General features: G+C 38.9%; 1 protein-coding gene across 7 annotated transcripts in view; it reads right to left on the minus strand.

The window, feature by feature from the left end:
* Positions 1-568: 568 nt before the first annotated feature.
* The window catches only part of LOC109410639 (lysophosphatidylserine lipase ABHD12), a 50,518-nt gene continuing 33,239 nt past the window's right edge, over positions 569-17,847 (minus strand). For all 7 annotated transcript variants that reach the window (XM_029875759.2, XM_062856374.1, XM_062856373.1 and 4 more), the window contains 5 exons: positions 17,710-17,828; positions 17,456-17,634; positions 5,405-5,950; positions 5,180-5,341; positions 569-1,223 (listed from right to left, as the gene is read on the minus strand). In XM_029875759.2, coding sequence (XP_029731619.1) covers positions 1,059-1,223; positions 5,180-5,341; positions 5,405-5,950; positions 17,456-17,634; positions 17,710-17,828 — 1,171 coding nt within the window. In that variant the 3' untranslated portion in view covers positions 569-1,058. The remainder of the gene's footprint in view (positions 1,224-5,179; positions 5,342-5,404; positions 5,951-17,455; positions 17,635-17,709; positions 17,829-17,847) is intronic.

Raw genomic sequence — 17,847 nt, forward strand, 5'->3', positions numbered from 1 at the left:
ACCTCACCTGATTACTTAGATCTTCTATATAGAGTGTGCCCGAAGAAGTTTGGTGTTGACATTCTGAAATAAACTAAATCAGTTGTATCCAGAACGTGAACCTCACCCCTCATGTCTGGAATGGGCAGACTGCGACGAGACCGCGCAGCATGTGCTCTTTGAATGCCCACGGTTGGAGTAGCAAAGGCAGGAGATATGCGGTAGAGATATCACTCCAGTAAACATTATGGAAGGATGTGTACGGGGACGGACAAGTGGTATTCCGTTACTTCCAAGGTCTCTAGAATCGTACTTGAACTACCCAGAAAATGGCGGATTGACCAACAGCAAGTTGAGTTTGCCCCTCTGCCCATCCAGAAACTTGAGTTCAACGGATAGTTTATAGTACTAGCCGGGAGTCTAGCTTCTAGGGAAGTCGTCCCTAAGATGGATCTCTTTCATACGCTCGGTGCAGTGGGTAATAAAGCTACGCTATAACCATCAAGGTAAGGTAGCTTTTCGATATACCTTGGTAAATGAGAATAACAAAATGGAGGTCATCAAAGTATAAGCTTTAAACCATCTCGACTGTACTCTATGTAAAATTTTATTCTTCCTACCCCCCGAGAGGGAAAATTGCTTGCCATATTGGTACGGGTATCATGCAAAAATCCTATCTAAATGTTTTCACTTCTAATGCTTTATGTTGAGTTTCAAATTAGGTAACTATGTCCTAATCTACGTGCAGCTGTATGTCCTGAATCACGTACATGTTTATTTCTTTGCGTTTCCAAATACTCCAGAGAAGGTAAAATCTATTCAAAAAGGTCTCTTACTTCAAATTAGGAAAAAATCTATCCTCACTTGACACCTACTAGGCTCCAGCATACAGAGCCAAAACGACGACGCTTACGTCCAATAGTCTCATAGTAATCCTACTAATAATTATTGTTATCATTTTGATAAAAAGAATCACAACTGCGTATATTTTTTCACCTTCTCGTTCTCTTCCCTAAGGGAAGAACAGTCATATACGACACGGTTTGGGGCGTGGTCGGAACGGAACTCACCTGTGGCCTTCAGTACTGCTCGTCCCGGTACGTACGGAAGAAGTGCATCACAATTTCCGGCAGATTCGGTGCCCGACAGATGTACCGGTGGCCGTAGTGGCTGGTCTTCTCGAACCGATGGAACTCGATGGGGCCCCAGGATTTGCCGCGGGTGTCCAGGGCGGTGCGGTACAGCTACGGGAGGAACAATGAGATGACAAATTAAGACGTTTGTAAGGACTTATATACTGCCGTGAATCGCGTATCTGTCCCATTTGCATAGGAAATCCAGCAAAGATGGGACTGATATGCGATTCACGGCAGTATAGCCAAAACGATTAATGCACGAGCATTCAGCAAAACCATACGAATGTGTATACGGAATTTTATCTAGAGAGATCCAGGGAGGTGGTGTTGAGATGACTTTCAGGTTCTGTGAATGCCAAACATATGAATATATATGAGAATGCGAATGCATCTCTTCAATCCAAATACTCAAAGGCATCTTCTTCCAGAATAAGTTTCCTTGCACATTTGTACAATAAAGGTTTTAGCAAAAAGACTTATGATAGAATATCTGAGCGGGTAAAGGCGCTTAAGCCTAGGCCAGGGCATACGGCGGAAATATCGTTGCCCCATTCAAGGATTGCCGAGGACATGGAGTGACAATAACATTCTTAGCCAAGTCACTCCCAACGAAGCGGTATATTATTCTCACTTTTTACAGAATGGTTGGTACGAGATGTCCCCGTTTACTGTTTCCAAAAACAATAAAACGCTGCACAGTAGGCCTGGCCACTTTAATGCTTGTAATGCATTCATGATCTACTGCAACCATTGATAATGACAACAAAAATGATAGGAGTAGTCGATCCTATCATTTTCCAGGATTTTTTTCAATTAATGGCTGTGTATGTGTAGACTAGACTAGACTAGACTAGAGACTTATTATAGAATATCTTGAAGAAGACCTGATGTTTAGTTACTTAGTTTAATTAACCCTCAAAATGGCAGGAAGGTCCAAAAAATTTCAAAAATTGAGATCTCAGTGGTTTTTAAGATTTTGACATGAAATGTTGTATACATTAAGGGAATTAGTTGTACTATAAGATGTATTCATGGACATTCCCCTGACCCTTCCCCCTTTTGAAAGGGTGTCGAAATAGGTGGCTTTTTTCGTATTTTTCGGAAATGTTCCGTGAAATTGTTCACATTTATCATTTTCGTCATTGAAAAATAGGTTACGAAGATCCTTGATGGCTAAATAACTTCAGTGATCGCGTCCAATCAACCTAGATCACCTCAAGGCCCCCAAGACGTTATGCATTTTAAGTCATATGCTCTGTACACAGATCGAAAAAAAGAGTGAAAAATTCTGTGACATATGATGCACATAATTACACGCTCAGAAAACAGTTCTGATAAACGTGAACAAACAAACGTAAATATGAGAATAAGCAAATATACACCGTGAACTGGAACTAGTTCCAGCTGTTAATATGGGCGTTCTAGAAAACGTGAAATCTAGTTCACGGTGTACATTTCTTATTGTTGTTATCTTTGCTATGTATAGTTTCCGTTCGTTCTCGTCGCCGTGACTGAGAGTTCACGTATATCGGAACGGATTTTTTGCGTGTGGAGCGTGAGATATCACAAAAGTTTACATAACATATCATGCAAAATTCATGAAATACCATGTAAACTTAAATTATATGTCATGTAATTCTGCATGACTCTAAGTATTTACGTGTGATATAAAAAATATTTACATGATATATCATGTAAACCATCATAACAGAAAGTTTACATAACTAAAATTAAGTTTACATGACGTGTAAATCTCTTTATTTTATCTGTGTAGGAACCTGAATGTCATGAATGCAATAAATTAATGGGACAATTATGCAAAATACTCTTAGAGCCGCAAGGCATAAGCGGGTAGCTAGTTTTGGTTTGTTTTGGTGTTCTAGGATAAACTATCCTGGAGTTAAGACCTACATGATCAACAGGATCTACCGCAGCTCCAATACAGTATAACTTTGCGGCTTTAGACCGTTATAATCAGAAATGCTTTGTAATTGACCGAGAAGCACTTTTTACGGTTTCAGGACATTTCAAGGTTTGCAAAATGCCCTGAAGTTCAGGACTTTCAAGTTGTGCAAAATCTACCACACTCACCATTGAATCGACGTAAGCGGTTATCGGTCATTGTTATCCATGGTACTCCGAAATGTTACGAGAAAATCTTTCTGACATTGGACGACATTGAAAGGTATGCAAAGGGGCCTGGAGTTCAGGACTTTCAGGGTCATCAGAACCAACCGCACTCACCATTCAAACTACGCTAGCGGCTATCGGTCATTGTTATCCATGGTACTACGAAATGTGACGAGAAAATCTTTCTGAGGATGTGCGGCATTGTAAGGTGTGCAAAATGCCCTAAGGTTCAGGACTTCCAAGCTCTACAGAACGTACCTCAATCACCATGCAAACTACGATAGCGGTTATCGTTAATTGTTATCCATGGTACACCGAAATGTTACGAGAAAAAGTTTCTGAGGTTGTACGACATTGTAAGGTGTCCTGGTGTTCAGGACTTTCAAGGTCTACAGAATCTATCTCAATCACCATGCAAACTGTGATAGTGATTATCAGGCATTGTTATTCAAGGTACTCCGAAATGTCACGAGAAAATCTTTCTAACATTGCACGACATTGTAAGGTACGCAAAATGGCCTACAATTCACGACTTTCAAGGGCTACAGAATCAACCGCACTCACCATTCGAACTACGTTAGCGGCTTTCGGTCATTGTTATCCATAGTACCGTAGACCGGGGTCAAATTGATCTTCGGGTCGAAATTGATTTTCCGTTAGAAAAAGCATATTTTTTAAAGTTTCTTTTTAAGTACCGTGCTGTCGGAATCTGATACTCAATGCTTTTTGTAAGGAAACTAGTCAAAAAATGCTTTATCTATTTGAAAAACGCCTGATCAATTTCAACCCGGAGACCAATTTGACCCCGGTTTACGGTACTACGAAATGTAACGAGAAAATCTTTCTGAGGTTGTACGGCATTGTAAGGTGTGCGAAATAACCTGGGGTTCAGGACTTCTAAGCTCTACCAAATCTATCTCAATCATCATCTAAACTACGTTAGCGGATATCCGTCATTGTTATCTAACGGTACTCCTAAATGTTACGAGAAATTCTTTCTGAGTTTGTACGACATCGTAAGGTATGCAAAATACCCTGGAGTTTAGTACTTTCAAGGTCTACAGAATCTAACAATACCTATGCAAAATGTTCTGGAGTTCAGGACTTCAATCTACAGAATCACCCTCAATGTTCATCCAATCTACGCTTGCGGTTTAGAGTCATTGTTCTCCAGGGTACTCCGCAATGCTATGAGAAAATCTTTTTGAGGTGGTACGACATTGTAATATGCCAAATGTTCTGGAGCTCATGACTTTCAAGCTCTACATAATCTACCTCAATTGTTATTCAATCAACGTTTGAAGTTATGGTCCTCTAATATCCATGGGGCTCCCCAACCCAGTGAAAAGGCCATTTCGGTATTCGGATATTGTAAAGTTTGCTAAATGTCCTGAAGTTCGGGACTTTCATGTTCTACAAAATCTACCAAAATCGCGTTAGTATTCATGCGGTTCACGGTTATTGTTATCCATGGCACTCCGTAGTGCAACGGGAAAATCTTTTTCAGGTTGTAAAGTGAAATGTCTGTTTGTCTGTGGTTACAGTAACCCTTGAAATAATCCTTGGAGAAATTTTTGAAGGAATTCTTTAGGAAATCTGAAGAAGAACGCCAAGATAAATGATGAATGCTTGAGGAAATGTCATGGTAAACCCTTGGAGAAATCTCTGAAAAATTTATGTGAGTAAACAATTTGGAAATCCTTGAAGAAACTTTGGAAAAATACTTGACTCCCGTCAATAAAATATTAAAGGAATATTCAGAAGATCTCATGAAAGACATCGTGGATGAATGTTTGACGAAATTCTGGAAGGACTACTCTTTCTCTGGTGGAATTCTGATGTAATTTCTTGGAAGAATATCTGGTTTCCAAGGAGTCACTGGAGATATTTTTTTGTAATGATTCTTTCTGGAATTTGTAAAGATTTGAACTTACCTTATAACCTAAGTTGAACGGAACCACATGATCATCCTCGGCATGCAGAATCAGCACCGGTTGTCTAAACTCCGCAATGTGCTGATCGGACTCGAAACGCAACTCATTGGCATACATGGGGCGGGAAATGGTGTAATCAAACCACGGAAGATGTCGATACAACTAAAACAAACAGTACAGTAATTCTCAAATTCTTAAACATAATTATGACCTCTAGATATTTACCTTGGAGAATGGATGGGCGCAAATTTCCTCCCGGATGTTATTGAATGGACTCTCCAGAACGACCGCCCTAGGTCCCGGCATGTTCATGTCAGTCAACAGCGACAGCAAATGTGTGGCCACGCCTGTCCCCAGAGAATGGCCCCACAGGTAAACTGGGTTCTTGCTAATACTGGTAATATACTGATACACGGCCAGGGCATCGTACACGACGCCCCGCTCCGTCGGTGAAATGTTGGCCGAGTCGCCGTATCCCCGATAGTCCAAGGTCACCACATGGTAGTTGAGACTGCGCAGCAATTTGTACAATTCCACCCGGTGGGAGGCCCCCCGTGATGCAGTGTTTCCATGCAGATAGAGTACAATGTCGTTGGTGGTGGCCCGCAGGGTCTCCTCAAAGAGGGCCTTCTGGGTGGTGGTGTCGGCCAGGTTCAGGTCCGAGCGGTGTAGAATCCGCTCGATTTCGCGATACTGCGAATGGTCTTTGGTAGCTATTGCGTCCACTTTCTCCCGGACTTCCTCCGGGGCCGTCATGTTGGATAGAGTAGGCTGGAAAATGAGGAAAGTCGTTGATATTAGAACCTCTAGATTATTATAGATGACAAAATCTAATTCCTAAACAAAATGTTCAGAACCTTCAGAACACAAGTTGTTACAACTAAAATATTGGACGATTCGGCATTATTCCCATCAAAATCTATAATAAATTATGAGAAATTTCCCAAAACATTCCCAGATCTGAGCAGCATTACTCCGGTACTTGACAAACAAACATGCTAAATAAAACACACCCCCCTTGAGCGAAATCATCTTAGCGGAGCAAAAACGTAAGTATCCACATCCAACGTCATTTTCTATTGAAAAATATGTTCGTTATTTATAGCTTCGCAATGGCATGTCATGCACGAGACCGGTCTCGCCCCAGTTTTCTCCGTGGCATATTTCGCTATTGAATATTAATTAGCGCAAAGACACATGTTGCTCCCAATAATTTGCGCTTAAATGCGCAATAGTGGCAATTCTGTTGCTTCCAATATAAACTAGCTACGGCAAGCTATAGAGAAAGTATGTACATCAAAACTAAAATGAAATTGTTTATTATCGTACAAATTGGTACGAAGGTTCTCAGAAATTTGTGGATTTTGTTTTCACAGGTATGGTTCATACAGGGGATAGACAAAATGATCGGGACAGGCAAAATTTTCACTTTTCACAAAATGTTCAACTAGCTGTAACTTTTCGAAAAATCATTTTTTACTGTAAGTTCATCAACTAGTTGTGTATCAGTGGTCCAAATTTGGGAAAGATCGGGCAATTTTCCACGAAGTTATAAATATTCTTGGAAAAAGTAAAATTATTCTATAGCCAACCTTGAGCTGTTATGTCTCCGTGTTCAATGACCCGAATGCAATGAATTTTTGACCATTTATGACTTATATAATGATCTATGAAAAACCGTTGACTTAATTTAAAATTTTTAACACGAAAGAAAATTATAACGATTAGATTATTTTTCTAATAAAACACCAAATTATCCAAAATTTCAACATCGTTTCAAAATTCAAGATGCAAATTATAGTTCATTTAATTTCCCTCTAATTGACTTTTATATAAATGTGTTTTGAAGGAAAAGTAATGGAATACATATTAAAAATAGACCTATTTGCTGAAAAATCGTGATAAAAATAAAATCGCTATAACTTTTGCTCTTGTTAATAATTTCAAGTTAAGTCAAGTTAAATGTTTTTCAGAGTTCATTATATAAGTCATGAATGGTCAAAATTTCATTGCAATCGGTTCATTAAATCCGGAGATATAATAGGTCAAAGTTGGCTATCGGATAATTTTACCTTTTTCAAGAATCTTTATAACTTCGTGGAAAATGGCTCGATCTTTCCCAAATTTGGACCACTGATACACAACTAGTTGATGAACTTACAGAAAAAAATTGAGAATATTCGATACACTTTCCGAAAAGTTACAGCTAGTTGAACATTTTTTGAAAAGTGAAAATTTTACCTGTCCCAATCATTTTGTCTATCCCCTGTATATATAATGAACAAAAACTATATTGAAAAAATCAGGGTCGCCTAATTTTCCGGAAAACTCCAGTGGAAAACAATCATTTCGACAATGATTTTTCATAAGAGCCTTACTGACTTGATCAATTTCTCTTCGTCGACACTCTCTTTTGCTAATAACTTGATCAATACAAACAAAATTATTATTCTTTTTGTTTCTATAGCAACATGTAGTCGTCTTCTCGCATTTCAACCAAAAAATATTTGGAAAACTCAATACACATTCTGTGATCATACAAAGAGAGGATCAATGAAGAGAACTCAAAAATGTCAGTTAGGCCCAAATGAAGAATCAGTGTCGATTTTCCACATACACCACATACTCGCCTCTTCTTTCAAGTTTCATCATTTCATCGGGTTTTTGTGTAGAACATACTTGCTTTTCCTTCAAAGATTTCTCCTTTTTTTCAACATATTATGTTCTTTCAAGTTTGTTTTTTGTGTTAAGAGTTGACATTATGATTGCTATTTTTTATCACTGATTTTTCCTTCCTTTGAACATAGGCTATTCTTTCAAGTTTCGTATTTGTACTGTGTTTGAATGTTTTAGCTGTTGCCTTTTTATCATGGATTTTTCCTTCTTTGAAACATAGGTTATTATTTCATTGCGTTTTCCTGAACCAAATGCTGAATGTTTCAGAATAAATTTTTCCTTTTGAACACAAACCGTTATTCCGTTTGGTATTTAGATGTTATAGCTGCAGACTTTTTCATCAGAGATTTTTCCTTCTTTCAAACATAGGCTGTTCTTCGACGCAGTGTTGCGATTGAACTCAACGCGAGCCAGAAATGATTCGACTAAACGTCATTCGACCAAATGTCTTTCGACCAAATGTCATAGATCCTCCACAAAATGGGTTTCGACCAAATGTCCATTCGACCAAATGTACTTTCGACCAAATGTACTTTCGACCAAATGTACTTTCGACCAAATGTACTTTCGACCAAATGTACTTTCGACCAAATGTACTTTCGACCAAATGTCATTCGACTAAACGTCATTCGACCAAATGTCTTTCGACCAAATGTCTTTCGACCAAATGTCTTTCGACCAAATGTCTTTCGACCAAATGTCTTTCGACCAAATGTCTTTCGACCAAATGTCATAGATCCTGGAAAAGTCTGAAAAACTATTTTCGTAGTCCGGAAAAATTCAAAAAAAAACATTGAAAAAAATATAAGTTGTATTTTGTAAAATTTTCAAGATGTGGTTTTTCATCGTTTGTAGAAATTTTGTAGAAGTTGTCCAGATGTTGGTCGATTTTCGACCGTCTCTATTATTAATTTGCACAAAATTGGTCATAACTCAGAAACGGAATTTATTTATGAAAAGTGAACCGTTCAGTACCTCAAGGTTTTAAATACGAACAATCACTGGCGTAGCCACGGGGGGGGTTTTAGGGTTAAAACCCCCCCCAGAGCCAAAATTTGTGGAACAAATTTTCAGTATAAAGCGCTTTGCGACGAAAAAATTTTTCGGCTGCGCCGCTATTTTGAAACCACGAATACAATTGCACATTACTGTTTACCAAATGTAAGTGTCAAATCAAAAAAGTATCATTGATCGTTAAAAACCCCTCCCAGAGACAATTTCTGGCTACGCCACTGCGAACAATGTTTGCAAATCTTTGCAAATCGGTCAACTAGTTTTTTTTTGTCAAAATATCGTGATCACCGTAACGGCTCTTTTTATTAAACACAGTTTTGAGATAATCACGTTTAAAGTTTCGCGCATTGCATTGTCCTTATGGAGGGTGCGCGCTACAATGAGCCATTCTACGAAGTGACAACAATGTTGATGATGATATTGATTTTCACGGGTTATTGGACGCTACCTCCTGTAAAAAATCATTCATAAAATCGGCTCGTAAAATGGACTATGGGATGTAACTTTGGTTCTAGTACTCCAATCTTCATGAAATTTGGAATGTGTATTGTCTGGCTTTCTTGGCTATACTTTCAGATTACGCTATAAAAAAGCTGGATTTTTTTTTAATTCTCGCAAGGTACGTAACCTCTTAATGGACATTTCTCATCCTAAGTATAAGAAACCATCTACAATTTTTTGTGGTCTCACACATGTAAAAAAATATAATTACGTTTATGAGTTTCCCATTTTTTTTTTTGCACCCGCACAAAAAATATGCGATATTAGGACTTCTTCCATGGATTACTTCAGAAATCCTTATAAATAAAACAATTTTTTCGAGCATTCTTTCAGAAATTCATCACGGGATTTCTTTGGAAATTTATTTAAATGTTACCCCACAAATTCCTCCAAAAACATTTCAATAATTCTATCTCTTAGGTTCATTCGGAAATTTTCTTCAGGAACTTTTTAATTTTTCATGTTTCATATTTTCATATTATTGCATAGCACAGTTTCTCATATCTTAAGAAATTCGTAAAAAAATCTCCAGGTATTTCTTTAGAAAACTTTCCAGGAAGTTTTAAGGAATTCTGTCGATTTGAAATTCTTCGGAAAAAATCTTCAGAAATTCTTCCATTGATTGCTTTAGAAAACTCTTGGTTTTCATTAGAATTTTCTTAGAGTTTTAAAAGATCACATCAGAAATGAGCTTAGGATTTTTTTATAAAACCTTCACAATATTCTTTCGATATTTCTTCATGGATCATTTTATAAAATTCTCCACGAACTATTTTCGGAAGATTTTCCACGGGTTTCTTTTGAAAGTTCTTTAGAACATCTAATTCTCTATAGAATTTCCTTCGGAAATTTCAAAAACCTCTAACAATATCTCCATAACTTTCTCTAGAAAAGCCTCCATGGGTTTCCTCAATAATATCCTTCATCGATTATTTTAGGGAAACGTGCGAGATTTCCTTCAGGAAATCCTCCATGGATTCCTTCAGAAATACATTCAGCGATTCTTTAAGAAAATCAAAGATTCCGACAAAAAGTTTTCCAAGGATATCTTTAAAAAAATACCACAGTTTTTTTCAATTTTTTTTACCAAATCTTTCAGAGATTCCTTAAGAAATTTCCATGGACATTCCTTCAAAAATTCCTTATAAGATTGCTCCATAAATTTGTTTAGGGATCCAAGTCTAAAAAAATCTTCTAGGGATTTCTTTTAAAATAACTCCATGGATTCCTTCAGAAAATACTTCAGGAATTCGGTCTTAAAATCTACCAAGGGACCGAAATTCCCTCGGCTATTTTGAGTTTCTTCCTTTAGGTATTTTCTCTCCAGGAATTCTATTAAGGTAGATTTCACAGGCAACAATTTAATGATATGGCGGGGTCCGTGGTGACGAGCAAGTTCTCTTTCTCTCACTTGGCATCTTTCCTCCTACGCCTCCTAGGTTTGGTGTCCCTACGCTCCTACACGTGATATCATGGTAAAATCAGCGCTGGTTATTCAAGCTTTTCAAATTTTAGCGCCTCATGTACTGGTACCGCCCCAAGAAAATTACTTCAATTGCTCCTAATTAAGATTTATTTCGGAAAAACTCTTCCATGCATTATTATTTCATGAAATTCTTCTTCAGGGACACCGGTAGAATTCCTTTTGGGATTCTTTGAGAATTTGTTTAAAAAAAATTTGGAATATTTACCGAAAGAAGACTATCGCAGGAAGCAAATCTCCAATACAGGTATTCATCCAGTCATTGCTTTAGATTTATTAAGACCTTCCGTCAGAGATTCTTCCAGATTTTTTTTCCGAAGATTCTCTCAAATACTGCAGAATTTATTAATTAAAATCTTAGCATTTCCCAAAGAGTATTCAAAGAAATTGTTCGATGTACTTGCAGAGGGTTCTCCAGTTCTTGTAGGTATTATTACAAAGATTCTTTAAAAATTCTTTTTTAATTTCTTAAAAACTTCGTGGAGAAAAATATCAAAAATGTTTTAGTGGAATGCATAGTAGAAAACCATAGAGGAATTTTTAGGAAAATTCCTGGAGAAATCCTTTAATAAAATTCTTGGACGATTTTCTGACAGTTCTTCTTCATCTGTATGGCTCTACGTTCCCACCGGAACTTGGCCTGCCTCTCTTCAACTTAGTGTTCTTTGAGCACTTCCACAGTTATTAATTGGAGGGCTTTCTTTGCCTGCTATTGCATGAATTAGTATATTGTGAGGCAAGCACAATGATACACTATGCCCAGGGAGTCGAGAAAATTTTCCCGACCGGAACGGGAATCGAACCCGCCGTCTCCGGATTGGCGTTCCATAGCCATAACCACTAGGCTAACTGGAGAATATTTTCTGACAGTATTCTTGGGAAAAACTGTGGATGAAATTCTAAAAAAAAACCTGAATGCCTGGAGTTTGTGTCTATAAAAATCCAGAGCAAAAAACTGCGTTGCGGCGTAAGATCTACCAAATCAAATATTGATCTTGAAATTGTCCTGCCTAAAGTGATCAGGCAGTAGTTTACAAATACTCCAAGATCAAAATTTGATGCACTTTTTTGATGTTATTGTAATATTTGTGTTTCAATTTTGCTGCTAATAAACGTTTTATTTCAGCAGGATTCGGGTAAATTTATTGTATGGGGGGGGGCGGGGAGGGGAGTCTCTAGTTAGCCTAGTGGTTAAGGCTATGGATCGCTAATCCGGAGACGGCGGGTTCGATTCCCGTTCCGGTCGGAAAAATATTCTCGACTCCCTGGGCATAGTGTATCATTGTACTTGCCTCACAATATACTAATTCATGCAATGGCAGGCAAAGAAAGCCCTTCAATTAATAACTGTGGAAGTGCTCAACGAACACTAAGTTGAAGAGAGGCAGGCCAAGTCCCAGTGGGGATGTCGAGCCATAGAGAAGAAGATACAAATAATATTGTAAAAATATATGACTGTGGCGAGTGTTTCACCAATATGTAGTTTATTCGACGTCAATGTTAATATTATCTAATATTTCAGGAATGGAAGAAAGGGGCTTGGATAAATGCATTATCGAATGGATAATATCAATGCTAAAAGATCGAGAGATCACTTCCATTCTTGGAGGTGCGCAACTATCAGTAAGATCTGTGAAGGGCTGTCTTCAAGGAGGAGTACTATCGCCCTTATTGTGGTCTTTGGTAGTGGACGAACTCCTTAAGAGGCTTATCAATCAAGGCTTTGAGGTTATTGGATACGCAGATGATGTAGCTACTCTGATACGTGGGAAATATGATGACACGATATCCAGCCGGCTACAATCTGCGTTGAATGTTACCACCAAATGGTGCCGAGAGGAGGGCTTAAACGTTAACCCTTCAAAAACTGTAATTGTGCCTTTTATTAGAAGGTTAAAACAATCTTACTGAACCTTCTTTATATGGAGTTCAAATTCAGTTTTCGGGAGAATTTAAACATCTTGGGCAGTGTACGCAGAATATGACACTGCAAGCGAAAAATAGGCAACAAAGAAGGCATGGCAACAACGCTTTGTTTTTTTCGTTAGCAGATAGGGGTAGGCGGGGCATAATGAGCAGCTTAAGCATTTTGCCTCCAAATCCAGTAAATAAGGTGCAAACAATGTGTAATTTTAACTTTCAATCCTCATTTGAACCTTAACTGACAAAAGCTAATCGTTGAAATTTCGAATAAAGTTATAAATGTTGTAAAACTTTATGTTTTTAAAAACGTATGAAATCGCGAGTTGCGTTTTGGGGGTGGGGCATAATGAGCACCCTTGGTGGGGTAGGATGATCAATACCAGTTTTGTACACAATCAAATGCAAATTGGGTTTTTAAATTTTGTAAAATGTAATGATTTTTTGTTTTTATACGGAAGAGCACCTTTTTCCGAACCACTATGATTTTTTTTTTCAGATTTTTAGAACTTTATTTTGGTACCTAAAATCAAATTCAAAGAGGTTTTTTGAAATCACCTTTTGACAGCTGGGCAACTGCTTGACAGCTCCGCCCATTACAAAATGCGACGAGGGGTGATTCGACGAATTGCTCCCATATAAACTTCAAATTGTTTTTTAAATAGGTTCCCGGGCACCAGAATTCATGAAAATTTTGATTTCGGCTCAGTTTGGCATGCAGATTCAGAATATGGGATTATTTCAACACCGCTAAAGAAGCCAATTGACTATTTTTGTCAATGATAAAGCATACCGGCAACAATCAATGAGAATTTGAAGGGATTACGGGGTTTAATTTGTAGGGAACTGTGGGGTTCCAAGGAGTCTTCTATTGAGGAATTTTTGAACGGTGATAATATACTGAAATGTTCAAGCTAATAAATTGAAAGTTACAGACAAAACCTTACTATATGCATCAAAACAAAGGAAACCAAAATTAAAATTCGTTAGGTCAAGATGTTTACCATTTTCATTATTTTGTCACCAGTACTACCAACTCTTTGAAGCTTATGTTTTCAACAAAATAGTTATACAAATAGTTGAAAACTGTTAAAATACATTTCATTGGCCTAGGGAATATCAAGAAAATAGATGCCAACTAAGTTGTGATGTCGATTCCGAAAACCTTATTTTAGGTCACCTGATTCTTATAATATTTTCCCAGTACATGACCACTTTACGCATTTTGAATAATTTTTCAAGGTAAACGGATTTTTGACTAATGTTTTGTCATCAGCTCATTGGATTTTAGATAATTAGGCTACAATCAAGCAATTTGTTTAGTTAATTTGAAGTTTTACAGTGAAATTACAAGGTGCTCATTATGCCCCGCCTACCCCTAATGACAAAGATCGCTCCCGAGTTTGTTCGTAACAAAAACGGTAGAAATATTTGTCTCGTTCTGTTCACATCGTGATTTTCGCATTGTTTTGCCACTGAAACTCGACTTTAAGGTTTGCAAGAGTATTAATTCGTCCAAATGCTTAAGAATTCGATGATGTGGGTCGAAAATATTTGCAGAAAAGCCGGAATATCGGCACACGCACGGCAAGCGATGTTTGTCTTATTGCTCTGCAACGCTTAGGACATAGCGTTTGTTTTTCGGCGTGATCCGTTTGCCGTACCCTGATCTTGGGGTAACTTTGGACAAAAGACTGATTTGGAATTCACTTTTAAACAATGTTTTGACTAAGGGTACGAATGCTCTTTGGGTGTGCAGCAAAGCCTTAGGAAAAACCTGGGGGCTTATACCTAACATGATTCACTGGATCTATGCTGCAATATTCCGGCCTAAGATTAGTTATGCTTCACTTGTTTGTATATCTATGACAGGAGCAATAAAAAGCACTCCATCAGTTGCTTTGGATGCTCTTCTCAAAATACTGCCATTGCATCTATTTTTTATACTACAAGCGGCAAAAAGTGCCCTGCAGTTTATACGTTACAATTAAGCCCTAGACGGGGATCTTGTTGGACATTTGAGGATCATCAAAGACTTCAAATTAAACATGGACATAAAAACAGTAGAAGATTGGATGATAATGAAGACCAACTATGATGTTCCCTTCAAAGTGGTGAAACCATGTCGCTATGATTGGGATGCTGGTGGGCCAAGTTTACGTCCAGGTTCTATTGTATTTTATACTGATGGGTCCAAGATGGGAGAAAATACTGGAGCTGGTGTTTTTGGCCCCGGTATCAGTAAGGCTATACCAATGGGATGCAGTCCCACTGTATTTCAAGCGGAAGTTCAAGCCATTCTCGAGTGTGCCAACATTTGTCTGAAAAGAAATTATAGGTCTGCCAAGATCTGTATTTTTTCGGACAGCCAGGCTGCTCTAAATGCACTAAGAGCTTTCACTTGTCAATCCAAGCTAGTGTGGGAATGCACTATTTCTTTGAAGCAATTGGCAGTAGGAACGAGGTAACTTTATATTGGGTGCACGGTCATTGTGGAATTCTGGGGAATGAAAATTCCAACATTCTCACTAGACCGGGTGCGGCATCAAGCTGAGCCTGCAATCTGATTTTTTTTTGTTCCTGAGTGTGCTCTACGGATGAAACTAAAAACTTGGAAAATGTCCATGGTGGAATTTAATTGGAATACCACGGATACATCCAAATGAGCGAAAAGGTTCATAAAACCCAGTGCAGAAAAAGCCAGGTCCATATTGAGTCTAAACAAATGTAACCGTAGTTACAAGATTCAAATAGGTTTTTTTTTAATTGCACCATGTGGTCGAACATTCAAATATTCGAACATCATCAGCATTCAAACTCACTAAGCAGTCCGACAAGGCCATATGTAACGGCCGTTGTAACATGGCGTATAGAAATTACAACAAGATGGGGACATGGATTTTCGAATGGGGTGAAGGGTTCGAAGGATGATTGTTGGGCGGCCATCGCCCACTTTTAATCAGGCGAGCGTGTAGAAGTGCTCTGTGGAGTTCAAAATTTTTAAGTATATAGTGCGAGTAGTGAATCGAGTTACGTTGGAGAGACCGTTCACCGCAGCTCAGGTAATTCAATAGCTCGAATCAATTTATGGAGCAATTATCCTGATTATTTCCTCGCCAGGACCTTTTGTGTGCCTTTTGGTTGGCGCGTCTGAAGACCGCCATTGCACGCCGGTCAAGGTGATCTTGTAGTCGCCAAGACCTAATTGTCAAGGACCCCAATACCTCTGGCCGAAGGCCATCCACGTCAAGCAGGACTGTTCTCGGGCCGAGGCCCTAAATATCAAGGAGAATTCCCTTCACGGTTCGACAATAGGGCGGCCTTGCCGTCGTCGACCGGTTTAGTCTGAAGGAAGCGCCTGATCATCCGAACCAACTCCACATCGCTGAATACCGCCATTCCAGCCCACCGAAATCCACCATTGTCCCCAAATCCCCATTCATCGGTATCGGGGCCATCTTGCCGATCACTACAGCGTCTGAAGGAGTGACCGTGCCGCCGGAATTGGATCCGGAAACCCATCGCGAGCGCTCGCAGGACTGCAGATCATCAGGTACGTGCCAGAAAATCCAGTGAAACACCCGTTAGCCAAACAGCCAACAGTTTAGCCAAATAAATAGTGAAATTTGAACCGCTCGAGTGATAACAGATTATTTGAATGATTGAGTGCCAATTTTGATCCCGCGAAGCCCCTCCGGTTGCCCGGTAGCGCGCCGACCCTGTGACTACGTCCGAGTCTCGCGCTGCTGAGTTGTTGTCGGGCAGAACATTAGTTTCACAAAAGAGATCTCAGGGTAATTACTGGTCTGATGACTGGCCACTGCCCGAATAAATATCAGTGTCGTTTCTGTCAAACGGAAAACGAAACTGCCGAACATTTACACTGCAACTGTGGAGTGCTGTCTCATCAAAGATTGGCGGTATTTGGTAAAGGGTTTCTAGAGCCCTTGGGAATTTGGCGAAGTAATCCCAATAGGGTAATAAACTTTATAAAACGAATTGTGCCTAGTTGGGATCAGGTGTTACATCAACCATTGTCCGTCACAGCTCAATTGTGAAAAAATTGTAAAAGGCTCTACAGATGAGGGAAAAACAGCATTGCAATGTATTTGGCTTCTTGTTAAAGCAGCTAGAGACGCCACAGTACTTAAGAAGAGCTGTCAAATACCTATTAAGTGAATAAAACTCTGTTTTAAATTTAGGTAGTAGATATTCAACAATTATCGAATAATTCTATCTATAACTTTTGTTTATAACCCAACCTGTATTTAGGAATTCCCAGCTTCTGTTTAAAGAGCAAAAAAAATAGCATGCCGTTTTTAATGGCACATATTGCAACTCCTACTGCTGATAATGTCACTGGCATTACTACTGGTACAAGCATCTACCTCATGTAGGGTACGAGATTATTTGTTACAATTTTCAGCGCTTTCTGCCTATGACAATTTTATACTAATTGACTTGTTTTTATGTACACGACTAAATACAGTCTCATCATGTACAAAAATTCAAGTCTATTGGTATGAAATTGATTAAGTTATGAGCAAAAAGTGCCCAAAATTGAACCCTCTACCCAAATGGTTCAGCACCATATCCCATGAAACAAGTTCGCTTACAAAATAAACTCATCGCCGCCTAAGGCAATTAAGCACTACTTCCGTCTTATCACCCCGGCGACTTACCTCATCGATTTGCAGCTCCTTGGCGAACCGTCGCACCAGATCATTGGGCAGCACGTGCCACACCGCAACGTCCACATCGATGTCCTCCTCCTGGTCCCGGTAGGTGACGAAGAAATTCCGCGTCGCGTATAGGCCACTTTTCTCCGGACGTTTGAGATCGAGATTCGGCGGGTAGGAGACTAAAATGGTGAAGTGAACACATGTAAAACTATTCTAACTATTCAAAGTCAGTTCTGAAGGAACTTGTCGCTCACTAAATGTCAGAAACAGGATGCTCTTCTGCAGGGCAAACGAGAATTTGAATATCAATGGCAACACAATGAAGATGATCACAAACACCAGGATGCAGATTTTGCACGTCGTCAAACAGATTCTGCAACGAGAGAGAAACG

Source organism: Aedes albopictus, chromosome 3, assembly GCF_035046485.1.
Source record: "Aedes albopictus strain Foshan chromosome 3, AalbF5, whole genome shotgun sequence".
Lineage (NCBI taxonomy): Eukaryota > Metazoa > Arthropoda > Insecta > Diptera > Culicidae > Aedes > Aedes albopictus.